Below are 13,680 nucleotides of genomic sequence, written 5' to 3'. Positions count from 1 at the left end.
GCTAAGCCTATCTTTTATCATCTTAATCATTCAAGCTCTTCCTAAGTTTGATTGTGAACCTCATTGATCGTTCAGGACACAATGTTGTTGTGTAGCAAACAGAAGCTCTTTCAAAGTATGTATATGTTAGCAAGATGAGTTTACGATATCATTGCAGTGCATAAGCAAACACATTCAGCATTTTAAAATGGAAGTTTGAGAATGAAATAAAGGAAAATTCTGAGTAAGCAGGTGGAATGTATTTAAGTAAGTTCATAATCAATTCATTATCTAAGTAAATGAATTATTCAGTTCCTATAACTAGAAATAACTAAGATTCATAGTGGCTGCAAAAGCAAACTATGTAATTAAGTCTGATCTGTATTTTTGGGATAAGCTTGAGTATCTGGGTCGTTGAATGGGAAACCAGAAGCCGACCACTTGTCCATGCCCAAATCTCCAGCCTGCTGGGAGCCTAAATCCCAGATTGAAGACTGTCTGCAAGAAACTTGCCAAAATTGATCCTCAAAGCCGACTGGATTGCTCCACAACTCGTTGCTCGAACCGGGCGTACTAGCATCGACATTCAAGTATGCACTCCAAATTTCTTCTGGTTTAATGATACTTCCAGTTCCATGATGTGAGGGCTGTAGAATATCCTCTGCCAAAGAGCCAAAATAGTCAGGACTCCCAATAGCCTTTGAAGCCTCTATCCTCAGCTCCTCTCTTGGTTTTACAATTCCATCATGGAATGCTAATTCCTCAGACGCAATTAAATCACTTGATGGAGCATTCATACGTTGAAAATTGGGTATGCTATCTGGAAATGATCCCATTCCCTGCATAAGGTTGGCAGAAGGTCCTTCAAACAGGCTTGGATTCAAATCCATTGCTGTTTCGATCTTCCCTTCCATGGACAGTGTACAACCATCATGTTTATGCTGCTTAACAAATTTCCGCTTGATTCTCTCGGAATCGATATCTTTCGGTTCCTTCTTTTTCTTCAGGTGAAATAAGAGTTCTGGATTCCGAAGTAACTTCGACAAGAAAGTAATCATCTGCTTCTGTCTCTGCTCTGCTGACCGGAGGCGTCGGTTCACCGTGATGACATGCTGAGCAGTTCCCTTATGCTGCTGCTGCAATTCAACAACCTCCTGCAATAACATGCTCCTCTCTTTCTTTAACTTCCCAATTTCATCTTCTAATCCAGACTTCCCTCCCCCAGTAGATGGCCCTATCAAACTTCCAATCTGCTCTGAATGAGGTGATTTGCGCCTCTGAATGTTCTTTAATAAGTATTTCTTCCCTCGTTGGAAAGCTCCATTTGCAAATTCCCACCTGTCTGTATCAATCTTGCGGAACCCCTGAATGCAAATCCCAAGAGGTTTTCAAATCATCAGTATAGCAACATAACATACCAAAGGAATTGCTATCAACATACATCAGCAAACACCGACATTCATAGAACGTATGTGGTATATTTAAACAAAAAATTATCACACAACACAAGTGGGGTCGAAATTTTTCTTGCATAGGGGAAGCTCCATCACCTTTTGTATCTATAATCAGTAAGAGAACTAATAAATATGATCAATTTGATTGATTCTACCTGGTGGAGATGGAAGTTCCTCAATCCCCTTCAAACACATGGAGGGGAGTATTTCCTCAGGCCTGCAATATCAAGCAGGAAAGAGCGCAAGCCTCATAATTCAAAGCCAAAAGAACTCTGGCTTTAAACCAGAACGAGCCAGCAAAAAAAATGAAGGCAAAAGAAATCTTGAGTTCCCATAATTGAAAATCTTATGCAGAAGCATGAGATTCAAGTTCAATACACCCCAAGAACTATTGCAAGAGTACAAATACGAATCAATTACATACAAGAGTACTAAAAACAAGCGTAAATGTACAAAGAAATAAATAAAATTACAACAAGAGAGAGAAGAAAAGGCGGAACAAAAAATTTACATACAGACCACAGCAGCCATTGAAGGCTGTAGTGCAATACCCACATAAGTATTTAGCTGTCTGACAAAACTGGAGAAGTTGTTATGCTTGAAATTAGAAGGAAGAATGACTCTAGAAAACTCCACGGGATCCCAAACCACAAAGCTCTGCCCTGCTGAACCCCAAGATACAATCGGATCAATCGCAGGATCCTCAACAAGATCGAAAGTCTTCCACAGAAATGGAGGAACTAGCTGGCCATGAAGACATTCTAGAGGTTGAGGCACATCACTTCCCATACACAGCACCACAAATGGGTCCGAAGCTCCTATATCTGGTTCAAGCATAACGTCGAACAGGTAGTGTGCAGAAGAAGATGACATTGGGTTTTGAACAGAAAAGCCTCCGATAGAAGGAGACTAAGAAAAATATGACACTGGGCAGGTAAATGGAGCTCGGAAATGGATCAGAGTATATAAAAGAGCGCCACAGAACATTACGCCGACAAAGTGTTCGATAAAAATCTGGGGAAAGAAATTCAAAGGCGGTGGAGACAGTGACTGGGAATCGAGTCGTAGCAGCTCTACAGTTGAGCCGTTGCTCCTGCCGGCACCCCATTAAGACGCCGCCAAAAATTTGAGGCTGTGGATTCTCTGCAAATTGAGAGGAAACAATAGCAGAGAAGAACCGACCTTTGTTTATCAGATCGTTTTCGCAGCGCTATTTCGAGAGGCCGTTATTGTGGTTGGGGGAATTTTAGATCTTTTGTCCGCACGGGTTTTTTCTGGACCGGTCGTTTTGGTTTGAAAGGGACGCTTTGGACCGGGATTTGCTTAAGGACGAAGTTAACTCGACTGACCAATAGGATTTTAGAGGTCTTTGTCAATTGATGATCGTATCTCCAATTTTGATAATATATATTTTTTAAGAAAAAAATTGATTAATATATTAATTTTTTGGGAAGGAAAATTCTTATTGGAATATTCCCCATCACGATTTAAATAACATATATCTCAAGGTAGAAAAAATGTAATAATTGAGAACTAGTCGCATCCTCTGTAATAATTTTGGGGCATTTTAGCCATGACGAGTGTAAACATGATTTTTGTGACTGATCATACACCATCATATTGACACAACATGAAATAGTAAAATGTTATTTAAGTCTATCTAAGATGAAAGCATGTAAAAGGAGGTAGGAACGAGCATGGACAAAACATCCTAAACAAGCATGATCAAGATATCCAACATGCGGCCATAAACGACAACACGCCTTGGATAAGCATGACTGTGACATCCTTGTCTCACGTCACAGAGTTTTTATATCAACTGCGAGGCTTGTGTTTGAGTTGTATATAAATCACTAAAGAACTCTATGCTATTAATTTTAAAATAAAAACATTAATTGGACCAAATTTCACTGATGATGTTTAAAGGTTGGGTCTTCTTCCCCATTCAAAAACCAGCACTTTGTGATGAAGAAAATGAACCCATCCCATTTTGGGACCTTCACTCCCTGTTTTCAGGACCTAAACTATCAGACTCAGTGAATATTAATTGAATGTTTGAACAGCCTCTTAAATAACAGTAATGACATTTCCTAGCAAACACCAAGTCCGACTGAATATAACACTGTATCCAGCCACAACTAATCATTAGTATATACAAAATTAGTTCCATTCCAGGTCCCGTTCTCAAAATAAGACCAATAAATATACAAACAAGTAAAGGCGTGACCTGCAATAGGCTGACAATGGAGTTGCAGCTTCCTTATCACACTATAGCAAAAAGGTTGAAGCTTTCCTTCATTGTGGGCAATGGAAGTGATCCACATTCTTCTAATCTCTCTACATTTTGATGATAATTGAAGTTTTCCAACACTTCTCCATCCCTTCACAAAAACTTGAGAGAAGCCCGGTACCAGATCTTAGCTTGAAAAAGGGAACAAGTAGAAATGGAAGATTTTGCTATAGGAGCACCTAAGATCATTTGGAGGAACGTTTTAAATGCACCGGATATCTCTCGAAGGATACCGTTATCAGCACTCGAAAACGTCAGGCATTCCTACATTCCATATTGTCACATAACTGAGAGTGTGTCAGCACGACCTTGTTGAGGTGGTGCTTGTTTAGTCATTGGCTTCAAGGTCTCCATTATGCTGGAAAAAGATGGACGTTTCCAGGGCTCACTGCAATTTTATCAGTTAGTAATATCGAATGAAAAACAAAAATGCAAAAGAGCCCAAGAATAGAACTATATTAGAACAACTCACTCGGCCCAGCAAGCCATTATTAAGGAAGCCAATTTGGGATTTACATCACGTGGGATTTCAAGCCTTAAGCCCTTAAATCCAACAGCTGCAACAACCTACGCAACAAGAAACTGTCACGGATCTAGCTACGACAAAGTCGGCCGAAAGTTACCAGAGAGGTTATGCAAACTGAAGTGGGATTTATAGCTGAGCAACAATGTCTACAACAAACATCAAAATCCCACACATCATATAGGCAAGGAGTGCAGAAAAGGAAAAAAGAGAACAGAAAAACATCGCAGGTTTTTTACAAACTTTATGGTGAGAAAACGTCATTGGTCGCTTTCAGTAATTGAAGTAGGAAACATCTCATTTTTGCTCTGACCAAAAATGTTGGAAGTATCTAATAAAGCAAAGGAAATTAGCATGAGGCATTGGGATTGACCACAAAATCAAGAGGGTATGATTTTGATATCACATATCGCCTAGGCTTGGAGAACAAAGGAGCAGATTCCTTAACCCAATTTCCATTCAACGTGAGTTTTGCAGTCATAAATTGTAGTGTGGATGTTTAAACAAATGAAAAATCCTTCAAAATCACCATTTGCTACATCTTTCACCAAAAACTGCTCAATCAACACAAGGCAAAAAGTCAAGGGATCACCTAGCCTCAGGTCCCTAAAAGTGATACTTTTACCCCTAGGCTGGCCATAGCTTCCATCTTGATTCAAAACCTTTCTTTCCTAGAATCTTGTTTGAGAAAAGACCAAAATTGGACCAACAAATTTTCCAGTAGTAACAAAAGCCAAGGAAAAACGATAGTCGAGGGAAGAACCTCACTGAGCCTATCAGCCAAGATCTTCTACGTACTTAATGTGGTATTTTCAACCAAACATTCACAATTTTGGTAACTTTCTCCTTTTCTGGAATAAGAGCAACCAACAAACATCTCATTCAAAAACTACAGTTGATAGTCCATTACGAAAAATTTGACACATTTCCATATTATCTTTACTAACAACATCCCGAACTCCTAAGCAGAATTCCATGTCAAAACCTTGTGCCTGGAGTTTTGTTGGCTCCAAGATTTACTTTTATACCCATCCTCACTTCATCATCAACTGGCCTCCCAAGCATGCCTTTCATCGACAAGCCAGAATTCCACAGAAGTCCGTAGGGAATATATCTTTCCCAGACGCTTCCCAAGTTAGGAGAGATACTCCTCACAGTTTTCTTGATTCACCAATCACCGAGCTAGTGATAACATATTTCCTTCTAACAGCAATCTTGTGGAAAAAGTGAAGTTTTCTTCTCCTTCATTAACCATTTCTTTTTACATTTTTAGCGCCAAAATTTAGGACAAGATCCTTCAGCCTTGTTTTAAAAAAACTTCTTTCGTGTCTTTTCTCTTCATCTAAATTCCGTGATCCATTTAGATTACTAGGGCTATTAATATTTATAGTGAGCTGACTTTTTCTGGTAGGAAATACTGCCAAATACTTGAGAACGGCAATTCCATCCCGAGTTTTGGCTTGAATACTAAACATACTCCAATGTTTTTGGAAAATTGCTACGGGTGATCTCTATGCAAGCAAAATGAAACTCAAAACCACCTCTTTCCCCACTTCTCCTTTGCTATCGTGTTTTGGAGCCATGTCTTAGTCTTTTGCAGTTTGACCTTGCCAATGAACAAAGATTTCCTCAAACATTCAATCTCTTTGGTTATCTCACTCGTCCTACAAAGAAGGCTAAAAATGTTTTGGCTCAACATCATCCAGAGCTTCTTCTTGAATATTTGGCTAGACAGGAACAACAGACCCTTTAATGGAAATGGAAGAAACTACACAAATCTTACTGAATACATCATCACAGCCGCCTCATGGTACAAGCTTAGCAATATGTTTTGTAGTTATTCTTTAAAAAATATTGTGGCTTTTTGTACCCCTCTTCTGTTTGGAGGGCCTCTCCTGCCTTTTTTTTTTCTTTCTTTCTTTTTTTTTAAATTTTTTAAATTTTTATCTATTTCATTAAGTTAATAAAGTTTCATTTATCTTCACAGAGAGAGAGTGCGTGTTTGATATTCTAAACTAGGAAGCTCTAGAAGACTTACAAACGATCAAAGCTTAAAGAGAACATTTGCTTTTGATAACAGTGCAATTTTCTTATCCGACAACATTACTATAAGAAGACGGAAGAAAAAAACCTGAGCTGGGTTTAGATTACACCATGGCTGTTGCAAAGTTGCTAACTCCCACAAAATCACTCCAAAGCTGTAAACATCTGATTTTTCATTTGACGGCTCATCACGTAGTACCTCTGGTGCCATCCATTCAGGCTAACAAATTGAATAGTTAAACATTAGAAATTGTATAGACAACTTCCACGAATAGGGATAGTGTGGCGATATATTGCTACAAAGCCAAGAACTTACTGTTCCAGCTGCAGATTTTGATGAAAGAAATGTTCGTGCCTTTAAACGGGAGAGACCAAAATCACAAACCTGAACAGAGAAAAAATGAAGACATTCAAAGAAAGAAAATCTAGACCCCGTTTGATAACGATTTTGTTTTTAGTTTTCTGTTTTTAAAATTTATGTTCATTTCCTCGTATTATGATTATCATCTTTCTTAAAGAAAAACTTGATTCTAAGTCAAATTCTAAAAACATAGCTTAGTATTTAAAAACATTGGTAAAAAGTGGATAACAAAACAAAGAAACTTGTGGTGGAAGTAGTGTTTATAAGCATAATTTTCAAAAGCAAAAAATCAAATGGCTATCCAAAGGAGCCCTAAATTTTGATCATAAAGACAATACATCCCTTCAGGTTTCTTATTTAAAAAAAAAAAAGAAAAAAAATCTGAACTCCAACTCTGAGCTCTGTTATGTCAAGCATATCATCAGGTATGGAAATTTTATTTTGTTTTCAATGTTGTAAATTGATGTTCCCCCTTCCCTCCCTTGAAGCGTAAAAGATAGAACTTGTTGCTTACAGATTTTGGAACATTCATTATCATTTATTTTCATGTTCTTCTACAGCTGAGAAGTATAATCTAGAAAACGCCAATCTAAACATGTTTAAAAAATTTCTGCTGAAACGTTTCAGTTAAACTCATGTACCTAGGACTTGCAAGGTTATCAACAGTGGTAAAAAGTAGATGACGCACTAGGAAGAGTCTAGATACAGTTTTAATGGATAAAAAAAACAGCGGGGACTCATGCCAGCAAAGTAACACCTTAACAAGAGATAGAGGACCAAAAAGCGGGAAAATAGTGTCCCCTAGGAGAAATATTTTTAAGCTGAAAGTTACGAACTTATCTACCTTTACTGTATACTTCCTGTCAACTAAAAGATTCGGTGATTTTAGATCGCGATGAACAATTGGAGGATCACGTCTATGGAGATAGTTCATTCCCTTTGCCTGTATCAAAACGAATGACCGAGTCATTTACCAAAATATAAACGTCGTCGAAAATGAAGGTAAACAACACAGCACAAGATAAAATTCTGGGGGGGGGGGGGGGGGGGGGGGGGATGTTGAATACAATTTGTGAATCATTAGAATATACATACCACATCAAAAGCCATATTTATCCGACGTGTTTCATCAATGTCTTTGACACCTGACTTATGCAAAAGCCTATACAAGCTACCTCTGCAAATAAAACCAATTCTTCAACTTTCAAACATTTTCCATCAGATGCTAACTTTTTCAACTTTAATTAGGAGAAAGATGGTAAAAGAAAACCTCGATAGATATTCAGTGACAATGGACAGGTTTGGTGGCTTGGTCACGGCACCCATAAACAGTACAATATTAGGATGTCGTAAGGATTTCATGATAGCAACCTATCATGCAAAAATAAAGAAACAAACCAAAGTCAACAAAATAATCCGTGCCTGTAGTACACAGAATTGAGATTTCCACCACTGCATACCTCTCTCAGAAACTCATTAACACGTTCAGGATGGAAGTCTTGTTCTGTTAGGATCTTCACAGCAACTTCCTGACATGCCCATGATAAAATCTTAGAAATATGGCGTGAACACATCATATAGCTATTAAAAGATAATGAAAAGGCACCACTTGAATCGAGGCTTCATACCAAAATCTTCAATTACTCAATAATTGAAAAACATAGCTAGATAAGAAGAACAAGACAGGGTTTCCATTCCCATCCAAAGGAACTGCAAGATACAAAAATGCTCCCTACAATGACGCATAATCATATTACATCCTAATAATATCTTCTGATGCAATGGGAAAAGGCAAGTGTATTGACAGGAGAGCAAGATAGAAATCATATTATAAGAATTTGCAAAACAGATAATAATCATCAACAATAACTGCATTATGCATCACAATATTCGACTCAAAACCGAGTAAACACTGCATGCTCGCATAGTAGACTAATTTTGGGAAATAATAATCATCAACCATTTTTTGCATGACTCACCGATCCATGCCAATCAGCACGATGCACAGTTCCGAAGGAACCTGAAATTACACCAACGATATGCTCAGAATGACCTTAAAAGATTAATTGCAATGAATTCTATACATAGACTGACATCTTTTCATTATGCCTAAGTTATCATATTTAAAAGTCCATATTTTATAAAAAATTTAGTGCACATACCTGCTCCAATTCTTTCTTTTAAAACAAGATCATTCCATGGAATGTCCAAATCCTCTGCACCAAGGGGAAGTGTGTTACTCCGTGTGCTTGGTATTAGCTGACCTCCCTGTTGAAACCTTACGTCCATAGTAGAATCCATCCTTGGGTGGGACATATCCAAATATGACTGCGCACTTCCACGGCTAATATGTGGAACGTACTTCAGTGGGATTGAATCCTCAACCAGCACAGTTGGTTGTATAGCATTATGAGAATTATCACGCATTTTAAGTAGTTGGAAATCTCTGTCTAGGGAATTAGGCTGCGAAGTTTTTGCATGCAGTAAAATGGATTTTTCATCATTTTCACCAGGGACAAGCATTTGGTTGCTTCTGTTAGTGAACTTTCTATCAAACTGCTTTAGATACAAGGGGAGTGCGCTATCTTCTCCGTCCACTGTATTTTCTGTGATGGTGACGAATAAAAACTTATCAATGAAAAAAACAATATACAGGGAAAGCTTGCAAGATTGAGTGTGATAGAAGTTTTGAGAAAACGTAAATGCAAGCCATAACAAAAATTATGCGATTCAGCAATATTGCATGCTTACTGCAGCCTTTTGTAAGTGCTATCTTTAGTCACAAAATCTACTTTATCATACCTTTCGTAACAAGGAAAATTTCCACTATCTCCAACCTTACCGAGAATTTTCTCACATCACACTTCTCTATTTCTCATCATTCCCTGTGTCCTTCAATCAACTTTTCACAGAATTTTATAGCATGGAGCACAAAATAACTGGACTTTCTATACTGAAGTTTGATTAGACGGTTACAAACATATACAGCTTTGTCCGGTGCAGCACCGGCCTTTTTCATCAGATATCTAATGGGTACTTGAAGTGAGTATCAAGACAAGAAGAAGCACAAACTAGAGGTTTACTAATACCAGATATAGATTTGAATAGTTTTCCCCCCACAAATACACCTGTAGCTACAAGAAAACTAAATGTTGAAAATAGCCGAAGTAATGCCCCTGCGTAATGTCATCCACTGATGAACTGATGATCCTAAGCATCCAATGTCTAAGAAGTATGATCATACACTCTACTTTTCAGGAACATTATAAAATATATCTGGTTATAATTTACAACAAGAACTTCCAAAGAGAAAAATGCAAAATGAAATTATAAAATATGATTTTCATAGTTCCGAAATTAATGTGTGAAGAGTCAAATAATTACCTGAGTAATTACATGAGGAAGCTTCATCGAAAACAACATTAAGCAATTGGCAATCTGAAAAGTACTGTTTAGCCAGTGACCTGAAATCAATAGCCGGCTCTACTGGCTTTAGTCGTGGAAGTCGCAACGGCGAGGAGATCAAAATGGAGGATGGGCCATTGAGCAAAGAATCAGGCTCATACAAGCAACCAGGATTTCCAATCAAGTCAACCAGATACTCCCTACAGAAAATTAACCAAGCCAATTATAACTTTATTAATACAACGAGGAACAATAATCAGTTCCATGAGCTTTCCAACATTCATCGCCACAAAAGAGCAAAATTGGCAATAAATTATTACTAAAATTATGAATCAGCAAGGAAAAATAAGAAATGGTCAATTTGAGGAGGGTTGACACTGTTAGGTGCACTGTACATTTAAAATTAAAAGAGTATCTCAAAGCTAAAAATTGCACGAGTTAGAAAACATTATAAGTGATAACGTCGAAACCAAACATTTCAAAGGAGAGTAAAACCAATAAAAAAAACTTATCAACCATTGCTTCCAAGTCATTTTGTTTTCTTCCATCTCACCCCATTTTGATCTGAATTGGATCCCAAGGCTATTTCAGTATCCTACAGGAATTATCTTCACAATGACGATGAAGATTACAATACTGTCTAAATAGCATTATTATATGTCAATTAATGGCAGGCACCAGCTTAATTGAAATATGTTGTTTGAGCTGCATAGTCAATAAATGCAGCAGTAAACAATATAAAACTCTTTTGGAACTAGTAGAGTATTGCAGAGAGAGCATACTTGTCAAGCCCAAACTGAACAAGACAAGAAGAAGAATCATGGCGTGAGCAATATTTACAGCCCTTGGCTACACGACAGGGTAAATCAATTGTGTCAGCTAACACCTGCAAATACCATAATCTTGAATAAGCGGACCCTGAACTATGTTAATTCACTTGATAAACTAAAAGACAACTTATATCAAATAATAGCTATGCAAATTGAAAATACAAGAATACAAGATTAAGAATTTACCAGAGGCTATATGCATTAAACGAGCAGAAAATTATATATGAAATTAACTACTATAAAGTGACTGCAGGAATCACATAGCCAATACAGAAGGAAAACTATAATAAGTCAATTGATGTGCCTCAAAACCGGGATCTCACTTTAAAAAGAAGTGCACGATGCCGGCAGAGTCCTACAGAGAGTCCACCAAGAGGAACAACCACTGAGCCTAAGGTCTCCTTCAAGTTATCACTACACTCCCTCCATATCGGCTCCAACATATCTTCTCCAGAAACTGAGCCACTATTGATACCAAAAGAACGGAAGTTATTGGGGTTGAATGAAATAGACAAGTTTCCAAATGTAAGTGTGGATGTCTCACCCCAAACTCCTACAGACAAGTTTAGCAAGCTGGTTTACAACCTCTTCTGTGGTTATAGAGGTGCAAGAAACGTTTTGGACCCAATTTTGGAGGTCTTTTAAGTTGGGATCAGTGCGCCGATCAATCAGAACAACTTCAATTGAAGAATCAGTGCTAGGATCAACAGACTTTAGAGATTCAATTGATGGCATGCGATCATTATCAGGCAGGCTGGTGCATACAGTCCATACATATGGATCCATTCCATGGATTAAATAAAACCCATCAGGAACCTTGTCGAAGTATGATAGGCAGCCATTCACCTGATGCATATAATAACACGACAGAACATCATTTTCAAAAAATGGTACTCTGTTTAGCAAGACCTAAAAATATGTTCCTCTACCACATTCTCAATGTTATCACAATAAATCAAAGAAAAAAAGGTCAGATCTTCAATATTTGCCACACATGTAAATATACCAATAGTTCCATTTTCATACTGAAGTGGAAATGCTCATTCAAATCTCGGTTTTTTCTTTTTAATCTTTCATGGCTCAGGGTAGAATCCAGCCAACTTGAATAAATTAGGAACTAATCGACCTATTGACAAACAGCTGGGCTGTCCAATACTACAATGGATAGCCCATAGCTAACTTCCATTCTCAAATAAATATTGACATAACAAAGGTCAGATGGTTATAGCTATCCATTTACTGCATTGATTCCAAGAGATTAACCACAAAAATTGGAAAGAAGGTAAACAAAACATGAATCTTAAATTCCTATCGGTTTTCCAAACTTATATCATCACTTCGTGAATAGTACTCTAGCTTAGACAGCATGTTGCCCCTGGGAAGACGTACTTGATGTGAATGTCAAAGACCAATATAAATTTGATGTTAAAACAAGAAAGTAAGGTCGTGTTTTCTTCATTTGTTACCACATCCTAGATCAATAATGCAATTCTACTTCATCAGCCGTAAGCCTTTTCCTAGGAAGCAACCAATGGCATATGCTGCTTCAGTAACATCTACAGCAAAAGTCTATCATATTTTATTTGTATAGATATAAAATCAAACTCGGAGTATCATCAGAGGTCCACACTATTGCCCTATCATTCTTCATCGACAATTTTGCGGAGAAAATAGATGTTGCATCAATCCGTTATCGGGTAATCAGGATTTGACACGACATCCGACAGTTACCAATCTGGTTGCTATCTAGACTATAAATTCTAGAATAAACATAATGTAAATTAGCATAGCCACTGAAGTCAACGCAACAAAACCATAAGCACGGATTAGAAAATGTGATGGATTGAAAACAATTTCTACCCAAAATCGATGTGACACAGCCTCAGCAGAGCTAATCGACCTCCTTAAAGCTGAATCATCCTGAAATGGATTTAAGAAATTAGGATCATCAGCACAAGTCGCCACAGATGAAAGCCGAAGCGCCAATGCCAGCTGCAGTTGATAACTCTCCTCCGTCTGTTGCGCCCAGCTCTTACTAGAAGATCCTCCAGTCCCAGCGGCCATCTCGGCAGTCTGTGGTCTCGAATCGCCTCCAATCCTAAGCACATCATCGTGCGTACACCCAAACGCATCCGTCTCGTTAGCCACTGTAGTCGATGGTGTCGGTGCGTAGTACTCCCCGGATATCGAGCTCTCTCCAAAGCTGCTTCCACTGGACTGCCTCTGCAAACCAAACGTTGAGTACATATTACCGATCCAATTAACCTGCTGCTGCTGGCCCGCCCTGTGATCACCACCCGCTTCCCAATCCAATCCTCTTTCCAACTTCCTCCTGTCGTTCTTCCCCTCTCCTGATGATGTTTCTATCAACGATGTCGAAGCTCCGGCTCCAGCCACAGCAACGCCTCCACTGTACTGGTCGTCTGGAATTTGACTGAGAAGCGTGTAGTTCAATCTCCTGCCGGGCATTTCCATCGAGATTCTGAGAATTCCGATCAACTGGAATCCGTTCGGTCCCTAAAATCCACCATCGAAGCGATGAAGATTTCCCCTCCCTTCGATTTTCCACCTTTCCGGTGAGTATGTCTCTTTCAGAAATTCGACTGTCGGAGAGAGAAGCTTGGAACCATACAGAACTTTTATGCGTAGTGGCGTTTTCGTAATATTCTTTTGTCCAATAAATTCTTAATTAATTTATTTTGCCGAAGATCTGATATTAATTCGCAGTTGGCTCCATCACCCTTAAATTAGGCCCAATAAGATTATTCGTAACGACTGAAGTCATTTCCATTCCA

General features: G+C 38.3%; 2 protein-coding genes across 2 annotated transcripts; both read right to left on the bottom strand.

Moving 5' to 3' along the window:
- Nucleotides 1–237: 237 nt before the first annotated feature.
- On the bottom strand, nt 238–2,682 carry HSFA3 (heat shock transcription factor A3). Its single transcript, XM_023671857.2, has 2 exons — nt 1,989–2,682; nt 238–1,343 (listed from the first exon to the last, which is right to left on the bottom strand). Exons 1-2 carry the CDS (start codon nt 2,304–2,306, stop codon nt 348–350), a joined length of 1,314 nt encoding a protein of 437 aa, XP_023527625.2. The 5' UTR covers nt 2,307–2,682; the 3' UTR covers nt 238–347.
- Nucleotides 2,683–3,500: 818 nt separating this feature from the next.
- Nucleotides 3,501–13,475, bottom strand: LOC111790451 (serine/threonine-protein kinase CTR1). Its single transcript, XM_023671346.2, has 15 exons — nt 12,746–13,475; nt 11,430–11,731; nt 11,209–11,350; nt 10,838–10,941; nt 10,035–10,255; nt 8,813–9,256; nt 8,630–8,670; nt 8,111–8,179; nt 7,921–8,021; nt 7,746–7,827; nt 7,495–7,593; nt 6,606–6,674; nt 6,378–6,509; nt 4,196–4,290; nt 3,501–4,111 (listed from the first exon to the last, which is right to left on the bottom strand). The coding sequence occupies exons 1-15, from the start codon at nt 13,358–13,360 to the stop codon at nt 4,003–4,005; spliced, it is 2,625 nt and encodes an 874-aa protein (XP_023527114.2). The 5' UTR covers nt 13,361–13,475; the 3' UTR covers nt 3,501–4,002.
- Nucleotides 13,476–13,680: the final 205 nt, after the last annotated feature.

This window comes from Cucurbita pepo, chromosome 3 (genome assembly GCF_057944985.1).
Source record: "Cucurbita pepo subsp. pepo isolate OVF chromosome 3, ASM5794498v1, whole genome shotgun sequence".
In the NCBI taxonomy this organism is placed as follows: domain Eukaryota; kingdom Viridiplantae; phylum Streptophyta; class Magnoliopsida; order Cucurbitales; family Cucurbitaceae; genus Cucurbita; species Cucurbita pepo.
This window is presented reverse-complemented; position numbering and strand designations above follow the sequence as displayed.

Bases quoted from the DNA above. Each gene is read 5' to 3' on its own strand.
- LOC111790451 (XM_023671346.2), bottom strand. From the start codon at position 13,360: ATGGAAATGCCCGGCAGGAGATTGAACTACACGCTTCTCAGTCAAATT. The intron at 9,257-10,034 runs GTAATTATTTGA...TCACCATCACAG, and splicing joins TTCCTCATGTAATTACTCAG to AAAATACAGTGGACGGAGAA. The intron at 4,291-6,377 runs GTTTTTTTCTTC...CTTGTTGCGTAG, and splicing joins GTAATCTAAACCCAGCTCAG to GTTGTTGCAGCTGTTGGATT.
- HSFA3 (XM_023671857.2), bottom strand. From the start codon at position 2,306: ATGTCATCTTCTTCTGCACACTACCTGTTCGACGTTATGCTTGAACCA. The intron at 1,344-1,988 runs GTGGGTATTGCA...ATTTGCATTCAG, and splicing joins TCAGACAGCTAAATACTTAT to GGGTTCCGCAAGATTGATAC.